The 18,981-nt window shown below is 44.0% G+C and overlaps 1 protein-coding gene across 1 annotated transcript; it reads left to right on the top strand.

Moving 5' to 3' along the window:
- The first annotated feature begins 8,014 nt into the window (after positions 1-8,014).
- LOC107607239 (uncharacterized) lies at positions 8,015-9,223 on the top strand. Its single transcript, XM_016309212.1, has one exon. The coding sequence runs from the start codon at positions 8,015-8,017 to the stop codon at positions 9,221-9,223; it is 1,209 nt and encodes a 402-aa protein (XP_016164698.1).
- Positions 9,224-18,981: the final 9,758 nt, after the last annotated feature.

Genomic DNA, 18,981 nt, shown 5'->3' with positions numbered 1-18,981 from the left:
TCTGAGCTTTTGGGTCTGACCCTGAGGCTTTGTTATTTTATGTCACGCTTGCTTGCGCCTGTCTTAGCTTCTTTGAACTGGTTTGTTGTTGATGCGTGGATCCGATTTAGCAATCCATGCCCGACTTCTTTGTCCTTTTCCAAGTAGTTGACCGATGTCAATCTTTTTCAATTATTTAAAGTAATCTTCTTTTTTGGACCTTGGTCAGGTCTTTTTTAGAGATTACTTTTATAACCTGTTTGTTGTAGGAGACCAACTTCTTTATGTCGATTTCTTCTAAGTTATTTCGTAATCCTCTTTCTTGGACCTTTGTCAGGTCTCTTTCAGGGATTACTTTTATAACTTTTGGTTGTAGGAGACCGACTTCTTTATGTCGATCTCTTCTAAGTTACTTCGTAATCCTCTATTTTGGACCTTTGTTAGGTCTCTTAGGGATTACTTTTATAACTTTTCGTTGTAGGAGACCGACTTCTTTATGTCGATCTCTTCTAAGTTATTTTGTAATCCTCTTTCTTGGACCTTTGTCAGGTCTCTTTCAGGGATTACTTTTATAACTTTTCGTATTTTGTAGGAGATCGACTTCGTTAGGTCGATCTCTTTCTAGGTTATTTTTGTAATCCTCTTTCTTGGACCTTTGTCACGTCTCTTTCAGGGATTACTTTTATAACCTTTTTATTTTGGGCTGACTTTGTTAGGTCGAGCCCTTCTAAGTTAAAGTAATCCTCTTTAATAGGATTGGCCAGACCTCTTTCCAGGGTTTACTTATAACTTGGGTTGACTTGGTCCGACTTCTGGACGTCGGCCAGTCTTTAAGTTATTATTTTAGCTATCCGTAAGACCTCGTCAGGTTCTTTTTTGGATTGCTTTCGATAACTTCTTACATTATTCTGTGTTCATCTTTGCTGATTTGTAGAAAGTGGTTGGCATCTTTAGATCGTCCTTTGGGTGAATCGCGCTTTCACCTTTATCGGACGGTTTATCTTTATCGTGGTCGTGCAGTGAAATTGTTTTTCACTTTCTGCCGACCTGTCGCTTTATAATCGGATGATGAATTCTTCAGATTAATGCGTCTTGAATTCTTTGTAGAATATCTAAATAAACTTTATTCAAAGTAAAAGTGCAAATATATACATGTGGGGATTTATTCATCCCTTTAAGTCGGATAGTGTCTAGGTCTCTACTTGGTGCCTCATTAAAAAACCTTTTCAGGAAAAAGAGTGCATCCAATAATGAGATATGTTACCTTCCTAACTGTAGTACCTTCTTAGGTTGCAAGCGTGCCATGATCTGGGAAGCTCTTGTCCATCGAGATCGGACAGTCTGTAGTAGCCCTTCCCAAGTACTTCTACAACTCGGTAGGGTCCCTTCCAGTTTGTTGCCAGCTTTCCTTCTCCTGGTCGAGTTGTTCCAATATCATTTCGGATTAGGATGAGATCGTTTTCTGCGAAACTTCTCGGCACTACCCTCTGATTATATCTGGAAGCCATTCGGCGCTTTAGAGCTTCTTCCCTGATCCGAGCTCTTTCTTGGATTTCAGGTAGTAGGTCGAGCTCTTCCCTCTGAAGTTGGGAGTTTGCTCCCTCATTGTAATGAACTACTCTAGGCGATCCTTCCTCAATTTCTACTGGAATCATTGCCTCTATTCTGTATGCTAACCGGAAGGGGAATTCCTTCGTGGTGGAGTGTGGCGTCGTTCGATATGCCCATAGGACCTATGGAAGCTCTTCTGCCCAAGCTCCTTTTGCATCTTGTAATCACCATTTTAATTCGGCCAATATGACTTTGTTGGCAGCTTCGGCCTGTTCATTGGCTTGTGGATGTTCAACGGAGGTGTACTGATGCTTTATATTTAATTTGGCTACTAGTTTTCTGAAGCCTACATCTGTGAATTGAGTGCCATTGTCTGTGGTTATTGAATATGGAACCCCGAACCTTGTGACGATGTTTCTATATAGGAATTTCCGGCTTCTTTGAGCTGTGGCATTGGCTAGGGGCTCTGCCTCGATCCACTTTGTGAAATAGTCTACCCCTACTATGAGAAATTTAACTTGTCCTGACCCCTGGGGGAAGGGGCCGAGAAGGTCGAGCCCCCACCTTGCAAACGGCCAAGGCGAAGTTACGCTGATGAGCTCTTCTGGCGGGGCGATGTGAAAGTTGGCATGTTTCTGACATGGTGGGCATGTCTTTACAAATTCTGTAGCTTCTTTCTGTAGAGTTGGCTAATAAAACCCCGCCCGGAGTACTTTTTTGGCGAGAGCTCGTGCTCCGAGATGGTTGCCACAAATGCCGCCGTGTACTTCTTCTAATACTTCCTTTGTGTGGGAGGTCGGTACACATTTCAGTAATGGTACTGAGATCCCTCTTTTGTACAGGATGTTGTTTATAATGGTGTAATACTATGCCTCCCTTTTTAGCCTCTTTTCCTCCTTTTCTTCCGTGGGGAGTGTTCCTGTTTTAAGGTAGTTGATTATGGGGGTCATCCATCCTTGGTCCTGGTCTGTTATGGTTAGGACTTTTTGTTCCTCCGAGATCGACGGGGTCTGTAATATTTCCTGGATGAGACTTCTATTGTTGCCCCCCGGTTTGGTGCTGGCTAATTTCGAGAGAGCATCAGCTCGGGCATTTTGTTCTCGGGGTATGTGGTAGATCTTATATTCCCCGATTTGTCCGAGCTGTTCCTTGGTCTTATCCAAATACCTTTTCATGGTGGGATCTTTGGCTTGGTAGCTCCCTGTTATTTGTGATGTGACAACTTGCGAATCGTTGTAAATGTTGAGTTTCCGAGCTCCAACCTCTTCATCCAGCTTCAAACCAGCTAGCAGTGCTTCATATTCCGCCTGGTTATTTGAAGTCGGGAACCCGAACTTGAGGGAGAGCTCAACTTGGGTTCCCTGGTTGCTTTCTATTATCACTCCTGCGCCGCTTCCAGTTTTATTTGAAGAACCGTCCACATAGAGATTCCACTCTGTGAGGGTTTCCAGGGCATCTGTGAATTCTGCGATAAAGTCGGCCAGATATTGTGACTTAATGGCCGTCCGAGCTTCATATTGGAGGTCGAACTCTGACAGCTCGACTGCCCATTGTAGAATTCTACCTGCTAAATCTGTTTTCTGCAATATTCCTTTCAAGGGCTGGTTAGTGCGAACTTTGATGGTGTGGGCCTGGAAGTAAGGGTAGAGTCGTCGAGATGTTAGAATGGGAGTATAGGCAAACTTTTCTATTTTCTGATAGTTCAACTTGAATCCCTGCAGTGCTTTACTAATGAAGTAGACGGGTTGTTGTCCGTTTTCGTCTTCTCTGACTAGTGCTGACACTACTGCCCGGCTTCCTACTGCAAGATATAATATGAGTGGTTCTCCTTCTCGTGGTCGAGAGAGGATAGGTGGCTGTCCTAAGAATTTCTTAAAGTCTTGGAAGGCTTGCTCACATTCTGTCGTCCATTCGAACTGCTTTCCCTTTCTTAAAGTAGCATAGAAGGGGAGAGATCTTATCGCAGCTCCTGCTAAGAATCGGGATAGGGCGGCCAATCTCCCGTTGAGTTGCTGCACTTCTTTGACATAGGTTGGGCTCTTCATGTTGAGTATGGCCTGACATTTGTCTGGATTTGCTTCAATTCCTCTTTGTGTGAGCATGAAACCTAAGAATTTGCCTGCTTCTACTGCAAAGGTGCACTTCGCGGGATTGAGTCGCATGTCATGCTTCCTTTTGGTGTCGAATACTTGGGCCAGGTCGGACAATAATGTCTCTTCACTTTGTGTTTTTATTAGCATGTCGTCCACGTAGGCTTCCATGATCTTTCCGATGTGATCCGAGAAGACTTTATTCATTAGCCTTTGATAAGTAGCTCCTGCGTTCTTGAGACCGAAAGGCATCACAATGTAGCAGTAGTTTGCTTTCGGTGTTAGGAACGAAGTCTTTTCTTGATCTGGTGGATACATGGGGATCTGGTTGTATCTCGAGTATGCGTCCATAAACGAGACATATTTATATCTGGAGGAAGCGTCTACCAGAGCGTCGATATTTGGGAGTGGGTAAGAATCTTTTGGACAAGCCTTGTTGAGATCGGTGTAATCGGTGCACATTCGCCACTTCCCATTTGATTTTTTTACCAAGACAACGTTGGCTAGCCATAGTGGATATTTGACTTCTCTTATGAATCCTGCTTCTAGTAGTACTTGTACTTGTTCTTCCACAGCCTGGGATCGCTCTGGCCCAAGTTTTCTTCGTCTCTGCTGTACCGGCCGAGATCCTGGATAGACCGCCAACTTATGACATATCAGCTTAGGGTCTATGCCTGGCGTATCTGCGGCTTTCCATGTGAAGAGATCGACATTATCTCGCAAGAATTGTATTAGTAATTCCTTTGAATCTCCTTTTAGGATTGTGCCGATATTAGTTATTTTTTCCGAGGTGTCCCCGATCTGAATCTTTTCTATCTCACCCTCTGGCTGGGGACGAAGTTCTTCTCGTCGTTGAACTCCGCCCAGCTCGATTATGTGGAACTCTTCTCTTTTGCCTCTGAGGTTTAGGCCTTCGTTGTAACAGCGACGTGCCATTTTTTGATCTGCTTTTATTGTGGCTATCCCTTTTGGTGTTGGGAATTTCATACATAGGTGTGGGGTCGAGACTATCGCGCCGAGTTGGTTGAGTGTTGTCCGACCTATGAGAGCATTGTAAGCTGAACTTACATCGACCACGATATAGTCTATTTTGAGGGTCCTGGATTGGTTCCCTATTTTGAAGGTTGTATGTAGTGGTATGTATCCTAGTGGTCGAACCGGGGTGTCTCCTAGTCCAAACAGACTGTTTGGATATGCTTGAAGTTCTTTTTCTTCTAAGCCGAGTTTATCAAAGGCTGTTTTGAATAAGATGTCGGCAGAACTCCCTTGGTCTATTAAGGTGCGGTGTAGGTTGGCGTTTGCTAATATGATGGTGATGACCATGGGATCGTCGTGTCCTGCGATGATGCCGGATGCCTCCTCTTTAGTGAATGTTATTGCCAGGATGTTGAGTGCTTCCTCCTCTCCTTCGACATGATATACTTCTTTGAGATATCTTTTGCGAGAGGATTTGGAGATCCCACCTGCTGTGAATCCGCCATGTATCATGTTGACATGTCTTTCTGGTGTCCGAGGTGATCGTTCTGTACGTTCGGTATCTTCATCCCTTTGTCTCTTTCTTTGATCATCATCTCGGGTGGTCAGGAATCGATCTAACTTTCCTTCTCTCACCAATTTTTCTATGATATTTTTTAAGTCGAAACATTCGTTTGTGGAGTGTCCTCGGACTCGATGGTATTCGCAATATTCCTTCCGGTTTCCTCCTCCCTTTTTGCCTTTGAGTGGCCGTGCTGGGGGGATTTTTTCTGTATGGCAGACTTCTTTGTATATCTCGACCAAGGATGCCCTGAGAGGAGTGTAATTATGGTATTTTTTGATTTTCTCCCCTTGTCGATCTTCTTTCCTCTTGGATTCCTTGTCTCTATCTCGGTAAGAGGCCCCCGATTTTGAGGTCTCTCCTAGCCGAGCGGTTTCTTCCATGTTGATGTATTTTTCTGCTCGTTCCTGGACTTCATCCAAGGAGGTCGGGTACTTTTTTGATATAGATTGGCTGAAAGGTCCTTCTCGTAGGCCGTTGATGAGTCCCATGATGGCGGCCTCTGTGGGTAAACTTTGTATGTCCATGCATGTTTTGTTGAATCTCTCCATATAGTTGCGGAGGCTCTCCCGATCTCCTTGTTTGATCCCTAGTAAACTGGGGGCGTGCTTGGCTTTATCTTTCTGAATGGAGAATCTGGCTAGGAATTTTTTAGCTAGGTCATCAAAGCTTGAGATGGACTTTGGGGGTAGGTTGTCGAACCATTGAAGGGCTGTCTTTGTGAGAGTTGTTGGAAAGGCTTTGCAGCGGACAACATCTGGGGCGTTGGTGAGGTAGATTCTGCTTCTAAAGTTACTGAGGTGGTGGTTGGGATCCGTGGTGCCATCATACAGGGTCATATCCTAGAGTTTGAAGTCTTTTGGAATTTTGGTTTTCATGATTTCCCTGGTGAACGGGTCTTGCTCTTTGCGTGAATTTTCTTCGAGATTGGCCCGAGGGGCTTTTGATTTGAGATCGGCTTCTAATTGCTGTAGTTTTTCTTTCAACTCCCGACGTCGCCGCACCTCTCTTTGTAGATCCCTTCCGATTTCCCGTTGTTGTTGAGTTTCTTTTTCCAATTGTTTTAGGCGATCTAGGAGCGCTTCTATTGCCCCTGAATTTGGCGAGTCTTTGTCTTTGTTGGTTTCCGGAGTATCTTGTAGCGTGACATCCGTGTTCTTGTGCGGTGTTCTCTGTTCCAGACCTGAATCGTGGTCATTGTTATGGTTGTCCGCCATGGTGATGGGATGACTTCCAGGTCCCCGGTAACGGCGCCAATGTTCCGAGGGTTACCTGAAACTGTAGGTCGATCTCGGATGAGAACTTCTGTACTGGTCGGAGATGACGTGTCCGACTGGCTGGTACGGCCGGAGCTGTTGTGTCCGACTTGTTGGACTGACTGCGCCTCTGATCCTTGGTCACCGGAGGGTGGGGGTACCTGCAAGAGACTCCGATGCTTAAGTTAGCATGGGTATCAAACAGGTTTTTAGTAGAATCAGAGTATGAGTTATACCTGGGTGCTCCAGTGTATTTATAGTAGTTGTAGAGTGACCTTTCTAGATAAGATAAGTTAGTTATCTTATCTTATCTTTATCTTTGAGTTGAGGCCAGCTTATCTTCAAGGGAACCGCCCTTATCTCTATAGGCTTGGACGGCCTTTGGATTTGGGTCGTGTTCCTCTACTTGGGCCCTTTATGGGCTTTCCTGTCGATTTGGCCGAGTTCTTTAAGAAGAAGTCGGTCCGCTTGACCTGAAGAGGTCGGTCGCTTTGTCGTCAATCATCCCAGGTCGAATAGCTCGACTCATGGTATGAACACTAGTATAGCTGGTAGAGATAATTTTTTTAAGATAACCACCCCACTCAGGCTATCACTAACCCAATAAACCCAGGCAACGGCCAGCATAAACCCCGTCAAACCTGTAACAAAGATACGAATAACAAACCTGATCTAGGTAACAAACCATTCAAATAACTTACTATAAGTGCTAACGAGTTATTAATCTAAAGGTACGCTATTCACTCCAATCTTATTCTGAACTCTCCCATACTCATACTTACTTGAGCGTTGGAGTCCCTTTTCAGGTACCCAACGCCGCCTCTCCATGAGAAGATGACGTTCCGCTCCCTCCGCTCCAAGAAAAGCCAGTTCAAGCACTAGCAGAACGAGCTATACCTCGGAGCTCACTTTCACAAAGGAACATTTGGCGCCCACCGTGGGGCCCCGATTTTAATCTAACCCCACCTTCTCTATATTTTGTATATCTCTTCATTTCCTTTTGCAGGACATAGGAGATGACGGACGAGCACAGTCACGCTCCCTCCATCAATCAGGCAGAAATTTTAGCAATCAATAAGGCCCTCAAGACTGAGAATCAAAAAATGGCTGAGCTCCTGCGACAGATGGGGCACGACCAAAGCAAAGGAGAACACAAAAGTGCCAAAAACAAGGACAATGATGACCAGCACACCTCGAAAACTAAACACACCATCGCCAAAACCACCAAAATGACCACCAAAAAAAGAACCAACCCCTTCGCCAAAGAAGTCATGAGTTTCGAAATGCCCCAAAATTTCACCTTACTGTCAACCTTAAAACCCTACAATGGAATAGGAGATCCGAATGTCCACGTCACCAAGTTCCAGGCCATGATGTTCATGAATAAGGATTCCGACCCGATCTTATGCCCCACATTCCCAACTTTCCTAGATGGAGACGCTCTGATTTGGTTCTCCAACCTCCCTAAAGGCTCCATTTCTAACTTCGACGAACTAGCGGACCAGTTCGTCAACCACTTCGCCGCATCTAAAATATACGTCCATAACTCTGACTACATAAGCACCATCAAGTAGGGACCGAACGAAAGCCTAAAAGACTACATGACCAGGTTTGCTGAAGCAACCAACGAGATACTTAACCTAAACCCCGAAGTCCACCTCCACGCCTTCAAGAGCGGCCTCCGGCCAGGAAAATTCCAAGAATCCATAGCCATCGTAAAACCAAAAACCCTGGCCGAGTTCCACGAAAAAGCAACTACTCAGATTGAGGTGGAAGAATTTCGGGCACTGCGAAGAGCAGATAAGCCTATCCCAAGCAGAGACAAGGAAAGGCGAAACAGACAGTCGAACAGCAGAACGGATTCGAGAACGTTCAGGCTAACACCCAAATTCGATAACTATACCGCCTTCAATACAAAAAGGGATGACATCATAAAGGACATATTGCACTCAAAACTTATCAAACCCTCAAACAGAGCCGGTACATATCAAGACCAGCGTCATGTGGACAAATCAAAGTATTGTGCCTTCCACCAGAAGTACAGCCACACCACGAATGACTGCGTAATAGCCAAGGACGTCCTCGAAAAGCTCGCCCGCCAAGGGCTACTAGATAAATACATTGCCAGCCGAGGAAGGAAGCGAAGCACAGACGATCTCGGCCAACAATCCAAACTGACTGACAATTCCCGAGATAAAGGGAAAAAGGTAGATAACGATATCAATCCACCCCGCAGAATAATAAACTGTATTTCTGGTGGTTTAACAGGTGGCGGATGCACAAACTCGGCACGAAAAAGGTCGTACCGAGCTATGATGATGATGACAGAAACCACCACGTCCCAACTAGTCGATAAGGACAAGCCAGAAATCTCATTCGTCCAAAAACACTATAAATCAAATGACCGGAACTTAGATGACCCGGTTGTCATCACAGCACAAGTCGGGGAGCCATTAGTAAGTAAGATCTTAATGGACCCAGGAAGCAGCGCCGACGTACTTTTCTACTCAACTTTACAAAAGATGAAACTCAGCGACAAGAATCTCCCACCCTCTTCCGGAGAACTGGTAGGTTTCTCAGGTGAGCGTGTCTCCATTCGAGGTTACATCTGGTTACAAACCACCTTCGGGGAGTACCCCAACAGTAAAACAATAGATATACAATATCTTGTGGTAGACTGTAGAAGTCCATATAACATCATTTTAGGCAGACCATCTTTGAACGCATTCAATGCTATTGTTTCTACTGTGCATTTGTGTGTTAAGTTTCTTTCACAGGACAACAAAGTCATTACCATCCACGGAGACTAGAAAGAGGCCAGACAGTGCTATAACGCCAGTCTGAAAGACAAACAGCCAAAACAACCCAAACAACAATACGTCTAAGCAGTATTTAACTCGGACCAACTGCCTGCCCTGGTCGATCTGGACCCCAGAACCAACCATCAAGAGCGGCCAATGCCAACAGATGATCTAACCAAGATCCAATTAACCAAGAGTGACGAATCCAAGTAGACATACCTCGGCAACGCGCTTAAGGAAGAAGAACAGAACCAACTCATCGAGCTACTAAGACACAACGTTGACTTATTCGCATGGACCCCAGCAGACATGCCAGGAATAGACCCTAACGTCATTTGCCATAAGTTAGCTATCAATCCAATAGCCCGACCTATAGCCTAAAAGAAACAACAGCTCGGCACTGACAAGAAAGCAGCCTCCTTAGAAGAGACTCAAAAGCTACTCAATGCTGGCTTCGTCTAAGAACTCAGATATTCCACTTGGTTAGCCAATGTGGTAATGGTAAAAAAAAACCAACGGTAAGTGGAGGATGTGTGTGGACTAAACAGACCTCAACAAGGCCTGTCCAAAGGACGCATACCCCCTCCTATGCATTGATAAACTTGTTGATAATTCTTCTGGTTTCCAATGTTTAAGTTTCATGGATGCCTATTCCGGCTATAATCAAATCCTCATGCATAAAGCTAACCAGGATAAAACTGCCTTTATTATTGACAATGGAAATTTCTGTTATAAGGTTATGCCATTTGGGCTAAAAAATGCAGGTGCTACCTACCAACGACTCATGGACAAAATCTTCACAAGTCAAATCGGACGAAACATAGTGGTCTATCTCGATGATATGGTGGCAAAATCAACATACATGGAAAACCACGTTCACGACTGTTCATACCTTGGGTCGAGCTATCCGACCTGGGATGATCAACGATAAAGCGACCGACCTCTTCGGGTCAAGCGGACCGACTTCTTCTTAAAGAACTCGGCCGAGTCAACAAGAGAGCCCAATAAAGGGCCCAGGTAGAGGAACACGACTCAAATCCTAAGGCAACCCAAGCCTATAGAGATAAAGGCGGTTCCGTTGAAGATACGCTGACCTCAACTCAAAAGATCAAGATAAGATAAGATAACTAACTTATCTTATCCAAAAGGTCACACCTCACCTTTATAAATACACTGTAGCACCCAGGTATAACTCATACTCTGATTCTACATAACACCTGTTTAATACCCGTGCTAACTTAAGCATCGGAGTCTCTTGCAGGTACCCCCCACCCTTCGGTGATAGAGGATCAGCAGCACGTTCAATCCAAACAAGTCGGACGCACCAGCTCCGACCGCCATTTACCAGCCGGACACAACGGTTCTGACCAGCACAGAAGATCTCGTCCGAGATCGACCTACAGTTTCAGGTAACCCTCAGAACATTGGCGCCGTTGCCGGGGACCTGGAAGTCATCCCATCACCATGGCAGACGACCATGACAACGACCACGATTCGGATTTAGAAAATAGAACGCCGCACAAAAATGTGGACACCCCACCAAAAGATACCCCGGAATCCAACGGAGACAAAAATTCAGCAAACCCGGGAGCAATAGAAGCACTTCAAGATCGCTTAAAGCAACTTGAAAAAGAAACCCAACAACAACGAGAGATCGGAAAGGATCTACAAAGGGAGGTACGGTGACGACGAGAATTGGAAGAAAAATTACTACAATTAGAAGCCGATCTCAAATCGAAAACCCCTCAAATCACTCCCGGGGAAAGCTCACGCAAAGAACAGGATCCATTCACCAGGGAGATCATGAAAACCAAGATCCCAAAGGACTTCAAACTACCGGATATGACTTTATATGACGGCACCACAGATCCTAACCATCATCTCAGCAATTTCAGAAGCAGAATGTACCTTACCGATGCCTCAGATGTCGTTCGCTGTAAAGCTTTTCCAACAACCCTCACGAAGACGGCAATCAGATGGTTCGACAATCTACCTCCAAAGTCCATCTCAAACTTCGACGATCTGGCCAAAAAGTTCCTAGCCAGATTCTCCATCCAGAAAGATAAGGCCAAGCACGCCCCCAGTCTACTGGGATCAAGCAAGGAGATCGGGAGAGCCTCCACAACTACATGGAAAGATTCAATAAAACATGCATGGACATACAAAGTTTACCCACAGAGGCCGCCATCATGGGACTCATCAACGGCCTACGAGAAGGACCTTTCAGCCAATCTATATCAAAAAAGTACCCGACCTCCTTGGATGAAGTACAGGAACGAGCAGAAAAATACATCAATATGGAAGAAAATGCCCGATTGGGAGAAACCTCAAAATCTGGAGCCTCCTACTGGGATAAAGACAAAGAATCCAGAAAGAAAGGAGATCGACAAGGGGAGAAAATAAAAAAATACCATAATTACACTCCTCTCAGGGCATCTCTGGTCGACGTGTACAAAGAAGTCTGCCATACAGAGAAAAACCCCCCAGCGCGACCGCTCAAAGGCAAAAGGGGAGGGGGAAACCGGAAGGAATATTGTGAATACCATCGAGTCCGAGGGCACTCCACCAACGAGTGCTTCGACTTAAAGAATATCATAGAAAAATTGGTGAGAGAAGGAAAATTAGATCGATTTCTAGCCACCCGAGATAATGACCAAAGAAAGAGGCGAAGGGACGAAGATGACGGACGAACTGAACGATCACCTCGGACACCAGAAAGACACGTCCACATGATACACGGTGGGTTCACAGGAGGTGGGATCTCCAAATCATCTCACAAAAGATATCTCAAAGAAGTATATCATGTCGAAGGAAAGGAGGAAACACTCGACATCCCGGCGATAACATTCACTAAAGAGGACGCATTCGGCATCATCTCAGGACACGATGATCCCATGGTCATCACTGTCATACTGGCAAACGCCAATCTACATCGCACATTAGTGGACCAGGGGAGTTCTGTCGACATCTTATTCAAAACAGCCTTCGACAAACTCGGCTTAGACGAAAAGGAGCTTAGGGCATACCCGAACAGCCTGTTTGGATTAGGAGATACTGATGGGAAGCAGAAGCTGATGAATTAAAAAATTATTAAAATTGATACGTTGCAAGTATAGTTCTTAATTCACCGAAAATCTGCCTATCAATTTAGAATTGTGTCACAAAGAGTTTAAATCAAAATTACTGGGAGTTTTAAGTCCCAGGTCATCTCCCAATGAGTTGTAGAGAAGGGTGCTATCTTATTAATCAGAGGTTCGAAGAAATTGAGGTAAGTAAATTGGAATGTAAACTGAGGGAAATTAAATGATATGAATAAAAGCCTTGACTGGGAATTGATTAGTTAGAATCTCTATCATTGATGGAATGATTTTTAAGATTGATTTATAATTAACGGTTACTCTGTTTAGTTATCCTTTACTAGGTAAGGGAAAGTCAAACAAGTTGAATTACTAGATCCGTTCACAAGTTACAACCCACTTAATTCAAAGGGATTGACGTTGGTGACAGGATAGCAATTCAACAATTAACCCAATTACAAATTTTCTTTCAATCTTTCCAACTCAAGAGTTCCTTTTCAATCAATTCCCCATCAAGTAATGAAACTACTCACGCATTGTAAATAATAAATCCATAACACATAAAAGGGAATTAAAAGAAGACATCATTATTGGAATTGAAATTGAATTAAAAAGAAATAATCCTTGCATTAATTAATCATAAAAGTATCTGAATGACAAAATTGAACATAACAAAGAACATGGAAGAATAAAACCAAGTTAAGAGAACAAACTAGAATGATGAAGTCTTGATGAGGAAATAACTCTTCTCAATGTTCCAATGCTAAGGCCAATTGAAAATTAAAATTCTAAAAACTAGAGAGAAAAAAACCTAAGAGAGTGAAAAACTAGATCTAAAACTACTGAATGAATGTGTGTGCTGTTTCTGCATATTTTCTGACTCTAGTCTGCTGTTCCGGGCCGAAAACTGGGCCGAAATAAGGTCCAAAATCGCCCCCAGCGAATTCTGCAGATTATGCAGATTACACATGTCACGCGATCGCGTCATTCATGCGGACGCGTTGCTTGCGCTTTCTCCTCTCCACGCGTTCGCGTCGTCCACGCTACCGCATCGCTTGCGCTTTCCAATCCGCGCAAGCCATGCGGCCGCGTCACTACGATTTGCGCTCCTTCGCGTAGTCGCGTGAGCCATGCGACCGCGTCACTTCTCGCTGGTTATCTTCTCAAATTCTTGTGTTCCTTCCATTTTTTGCTAGCTTCCTCTCCAATCTCCATCTCATTCATGCCCTATAAAGCCTGAAACACTTGACACACAGATCACGGCATCGAATGGAATAAAAGAGAATTAAAATTAAATAATTAAAGTCTCTAGGAAGCAATTTTCAAACATGTACTAAATTTAGGAAGGAAATCTAAATGCATGCTAAATTGACGAATAAGTGGGTAAGGATCGTGACAAAACCCCACAATTAAACACAATATAAACTATAAAATAGTGGTTTATCAGATACCCCAGTACAACTACTGGGATACATATCGCTACACACAACCTTCGGAAAGGGGAACCAATCTCGGACCCTCAAAATAGACTACATTGTGGTCGACGTAAGTTCAGCCTACAATGCTCTAATAGGTCGGACAACACTCAATCAACTCGGCGCAATAGTCTCAACCCCACATCTATGCATGAAATTCCCAACCACAGAAGGGATAGCCACGATAAAAGCAGATCAAAAGATGGCACGCCGCTGTTATAACGAAAGTCTAAATCTTAGAGGAAGGGGAGAGGAGTTTCATACAATTGAACTAGGCGGAGTCCAGCAACGAGAAGAACTCCGTCTGCAGCCAGATGGCGAGATGGAGAAGATTCAAATCGGAGACACCTCGGACAAAACAACCAATATTGGCACGACCCTAAGAGGAGACTCAAAAGAATTATTGGTACAATTCTTACGAGATAATGTCGATCTCTTCGCATGGAAAGCCGCAGACATGTCAGGCATAGACCCTAAGCTAATGTGCCACAAGTTGGCGGTCTACCCAGGATCTCGGTCGGTTCAACAGAGACGAAGGAAACTCGGGCCAGAACGATCCAAAGCTGTGGAAGAACAAGTACAGGCCCTACTGGAGGCAGGATTTATAAGAGAAGTCGAGTATCCACTATGGCTAGCCAACGTTGTCTTGGTGAAAAAAGCAAATGGGTAGTGGCGAATGTGCACCGATTACACAGATCTCAACAAAGCCTGCCCAAAAGATCCATACCCACTCCCAAGCATCGACGCTCTAGTAGATGCTTCCTCCGGATACAGATACCTCTTGTTTATGGACGCATACTCGGGATACAACCAAATCCCCATGTATCCACCAGACCAAGAAAAGACCTCGTTCTTAACACCAAAGGCAAATTACTGCTATATCGTGATGCCTTTTGGTCTCAAGAACGCAGGAGCTACTTATCAAAGGCTAATGAATAAAGTCTTCTCAGGTCACATCGGAAAAATCATGGAAGTTTATGTGGACGACATGTTGATAAAGACACAAAGTGAAGATACATTATTATCCAACCTGGCTCAAGTGTTTGACACCATAAGGAAGCACAACATGCGACTCAATCCCGCAAAATGCACCTTCGCAGTAGAAGCAGGCAAATTTTTAGGTTTCATGCTCACACAAAGGGGAATTGAGGCAAATCCAAACAAATGCCAGGCCATACTCAAAATGAAGAGCCCAACCTGCGTCAAAGAAGTACAACAACTTAACGGGAGATTGGCTGCCTTATCCCGATTCTTAGCAGGAGCTGCGATAAGATCTCTCCCCTTCTATGCTACTTTAAGAAAGGGAAAACAGTTCGAATGGATGACAGAATACGAGCAAGCCTTCCAAGACTTCAAGGAGTTCTTAGGACGGCCACCTATCCTATCTCGACCACGAGAAGGAGAGCCGCTCATACTATATCTCGCAGTAGGGAGCCGGGCAATAGGTTCAGCACTAGTCAGAGAAGACAAACATGGGCAACAACCCGTCTACTTCATTAGCAAGGCACTACAGGGATCCGAGCTGAACTACCAGAAAATAGAAAAATTTGCCTATACTCTTATCCTAACATCTCGACGACTCCGCCCGTACTTCCAGGCTCACACCATTAAGGTTCGAACTAACCAGCCCATAAAAGGAATATTGTAGAAAACAGATCTAGCAGGAAGAATTCTACAATGGGCAGTCGAGCTATCAGAATTTGACCTCCAATACGAAGCTCGGACGGCCATCAAATCACAGTATCTGGCCGACTTTATCGCAGAATTCACAGATGCCTTAAAAACCCCCATAGAATGGAATCTTTACATGGACGGTTCTTCAAATAAAACTGGAAGCGGCACTGGCGTGATAATAGAAAGCAACCAAGGAACCCAAGTTGAGCTCTCCCTCAAGTTCGGATTCCCGGCCTCAAACAACCAGGCAAAATATGAAGTATTATTAGCCAGTTTGAAGCTGGCTAAAGAGGTCGCAGCTCAAAAACTCAACATTTACAGCGATTCACAAGTGGTCACATCACAAATAACAGGGAGCTACCAAGCCAAAGATCCCACCATGAAAAGGTATTTGGATAAAACCAAGGAACAGCTCGGACAAATTGGGGAGCACAAGATCTGCCACATACCCCGCGAACAAAATGCCCGAGCTGATGTACTCTCAAAATTAGCCAGCACCAAACCAGGGGACAACAATAGAAGCCTCATCCAGGAAATGTTGCAGAACTCGTCAATCTCGCAAGAGGAAAAAGTCCTGACTATAACAAGTCAGGACCAAGGATGGATAACCCCCATAATCAACTACCTCAAAACAGAAATGCTCCCCACAGAAGAAAAGGAGGCAAAAAGGTTAAAAAGGGAGGCACAGTACTACACCATCATAAAGAACGTCCTGTACAAAAGAGGAATCTAAATACCTTTACTAAAATGCGTACCGACCTCCATCACAAGAGAAGTGCTCGAAGAAATACACAGCGGCATTTGTGGCAATCATGTCAGAGCGCAAGCTCTCGCCAAAAAGGTACTCCGGGCGGGATTTTATTGGCCAACTCTATAGAAAGAAGCTACAGAATTTGTAAAGACATGTCCACCATGTCAGAAAAATGCTAACTTCCACATCGCCCCACCAGAAGAGCTCATCAGCGTGACCTCGCCTTGGCCATTTGCAAAATGGGGACTCGATCTTCTCGGCCCCTTCCCACAAGGATCAGGACAAGTTAAATTCCTCATAGTAGGGGTAGATTACTTTACAAAGTAGATCGAGACAGAGCCCCTAGGCAACGCCACCGCTCAAAGATGCCGGAAATTCTTATATAGAAATATTGTCACGAGGTTCGGGGTTCCATATTCAATAACCACAGACAATGGCACTCAATTCACAGATACATGCTTCAGAAAACTAGTAGCCGACTTGAATATAAAGCACCAGTACACCTCCGTTGAATATCCACAAGCCAATGGACAGACCGAAGCCACTAACAAAGTCATACTGGCCGGATTAAAACGAAGATTACAAGATGCAAAGGGAGCCTGGGCAGAAGAGCTTCCACAGGTCCTATGGGCGTATCGAACAACGCCACATTCCACCACGAAGGAATCTCCCTTCCGATTAGCATACGGAATAGAGGCGATGATCCCAATAGAGATCGAGGAAGGGTCGCCTAGAGTAATTCACTACAATGAGGAAGCAAACTCCCAACTGCAGAGAGAAGAGCTCGATTTGTTACCCGAAATCCAGGAAAGAGCTCGGATCAGGGAAGAAGCTCTAAAGCGCCGAATGGCTTCCAGATATAATCAAAAGGTAGTACCGCGAAGTTTTACAGAAAATGATCTCATCCTAATCCGAAATGATATCGGAACAACTTGACCAGGAGAAAGAAAGCTGGCAGCAAACTGGAAAGGACCCTACCGAGTTGTAGAAGTACTTGGAAAGGGCTACTACAGACTGTCTGAACTCGATGGACGAGAGCTTCCCAGGTCATGGCACGCCTGCAACCTAAGAAGGTACTACAATTAGAAGAGATAAAAGACCTCATGATTGGATGCACTCTTTTTTCTGAAAAGGTTTTTTAATGAGGCACCAAGTTGAGACTCAGACAATCCCATATGTATATATTTGCACTTTTCCTTTAAATAAAATATATTTTAGATATTCTACAAAGATCTCAAGACGCATTAATCTGAAGCATTCATCGTCCGATTATAAAGCAACAGATCGGCAAAAAGTGAAAAACAATTTCACTGCACGATCACAATAAAGACAACCGTCCGATAAAGGTGAAAACGCGATTCACCCAAAGGACGATCTAGAGATGACAACCACTTTCTACAAATTGGCAAAGATGAACACAGAATAATGTAAGAAGTTATCGAAAGTGATCTAAAAAAGAACCTGACGAGGTCTTACGGATCACTAAAATAATAACTTAAAGACTGGTCGAACATTAAGAAGTCGAACCAAGTCAAACCAAGTTATAAGTAAACCCTGGAAAGAGGTCTGGCCAACCCTATTAAAGAGAATTACTTTAACTTAGAAGGGCCCGACATAACAAAGTCAGCCCAAAACGAAAAGTTATCAAAGTAATCCCTAAAAGAGATCTGACAAAGATCCAAGAAAGAGGATTACAAAAATAACTTATAGGAGACCGACATAACGAAGTCGGACTCCTACTACTAAAAAGTTATAAAAGTAATCCCTGAAAGATATCTGACAAAGATCCAAGAAAGAGGATTACAAAAATAACTTAAAGGAGACCGACATAACGAAGTCGGACTCCTACTACTAAAAAGTTATAAAAGTAATCCCTGAAAGAGATCTGACAAAGATCCAAGAAAGAGGATTACAAAAATAACTTAAAGGAGACCGACATAACGAAGTCGGACTCCTACTACTAAAAAGTTATAAAAATAATCCCGGAAAGAGATTTGACAAAAATCCAAGGAAGAGGATTACAAAAATAACTTAGAAAAGGACGACGTAAAGAAGTCGGCCTACTACAAAGCAAGTTACAAAGGTAACCCTTGAGAAAGACGGGACAAAGGACTACCAAAACAACTTGGAGGACCAACTTGAAGGAATCGATTATAGATCGTCAGAAATACAAGCAAGAGGGAGAAAACCGAAAAACAAGTCGGACCCACGTAACCATAACCTCAAAAGATCCAAGCTACAAACAATAAAACAAAGCAATCTGAGGAGGTCGAGATGCAAGATTTCAAATATCAGTAGAAAAAATGCCAAGTCAAAAAGCTACTTCTTTTTACTCTACAAAAAAGTTATAAGGCCCGGAAGGCCACCAAAACCTACCATAAAGAGATAGCGAGCTACCTTTTGTTTGTCAAAATAAAAAGTTGCTAAACAAGCAACTTGAAAATGTCAGCACTTAAATAAAAAGTTTTAAAAGCACACAAGCCGGGCCAACTACATATCCAGAAAGAGATCAGCAAACATCAAGAGCCTTCTTGGCAGCATCAGGACAAAGAGAATGAGGACGAGTCTGGATCGACACAGCGTCCACAGTTCCATCCTCCCGGTTCAGAATCTATCAATCCGAGTCAAGCGCAGCAGGAGGAACTAAAGAGGTCGACACTTTGACAGAGGACGCAGAGGGAACAACCTCATCATCACCATCCTCATCATCAGGAACAATCTTGCCATCCCTAACAACGTTATCCAGGCTAAAAGAGGTGAGATCGGCTTCGGGAACAATGACCTGAACTT

The sequence above is a fragment of the Arachis ipaensis genome, chromosome B7 (assembly GCF_059453495.1).
Source record: "Arachis ipaensis isolate K30076 ecotype BB chromosome B7, ASM5945349v1, whole genome shotgun sequence".
Taxonomy (NCBI): domain Eukaryota; kingdom Viridiplantae; phylum Streptophyta; class Magnoliopsida; order Fabales; family Fabaceae; genus Arachis; species Arachis ipaensis.
Note: the sequence above shows the minus strand (reverse complement) of the source record. Positions and strands in the feature narration are given on the sequence as shown.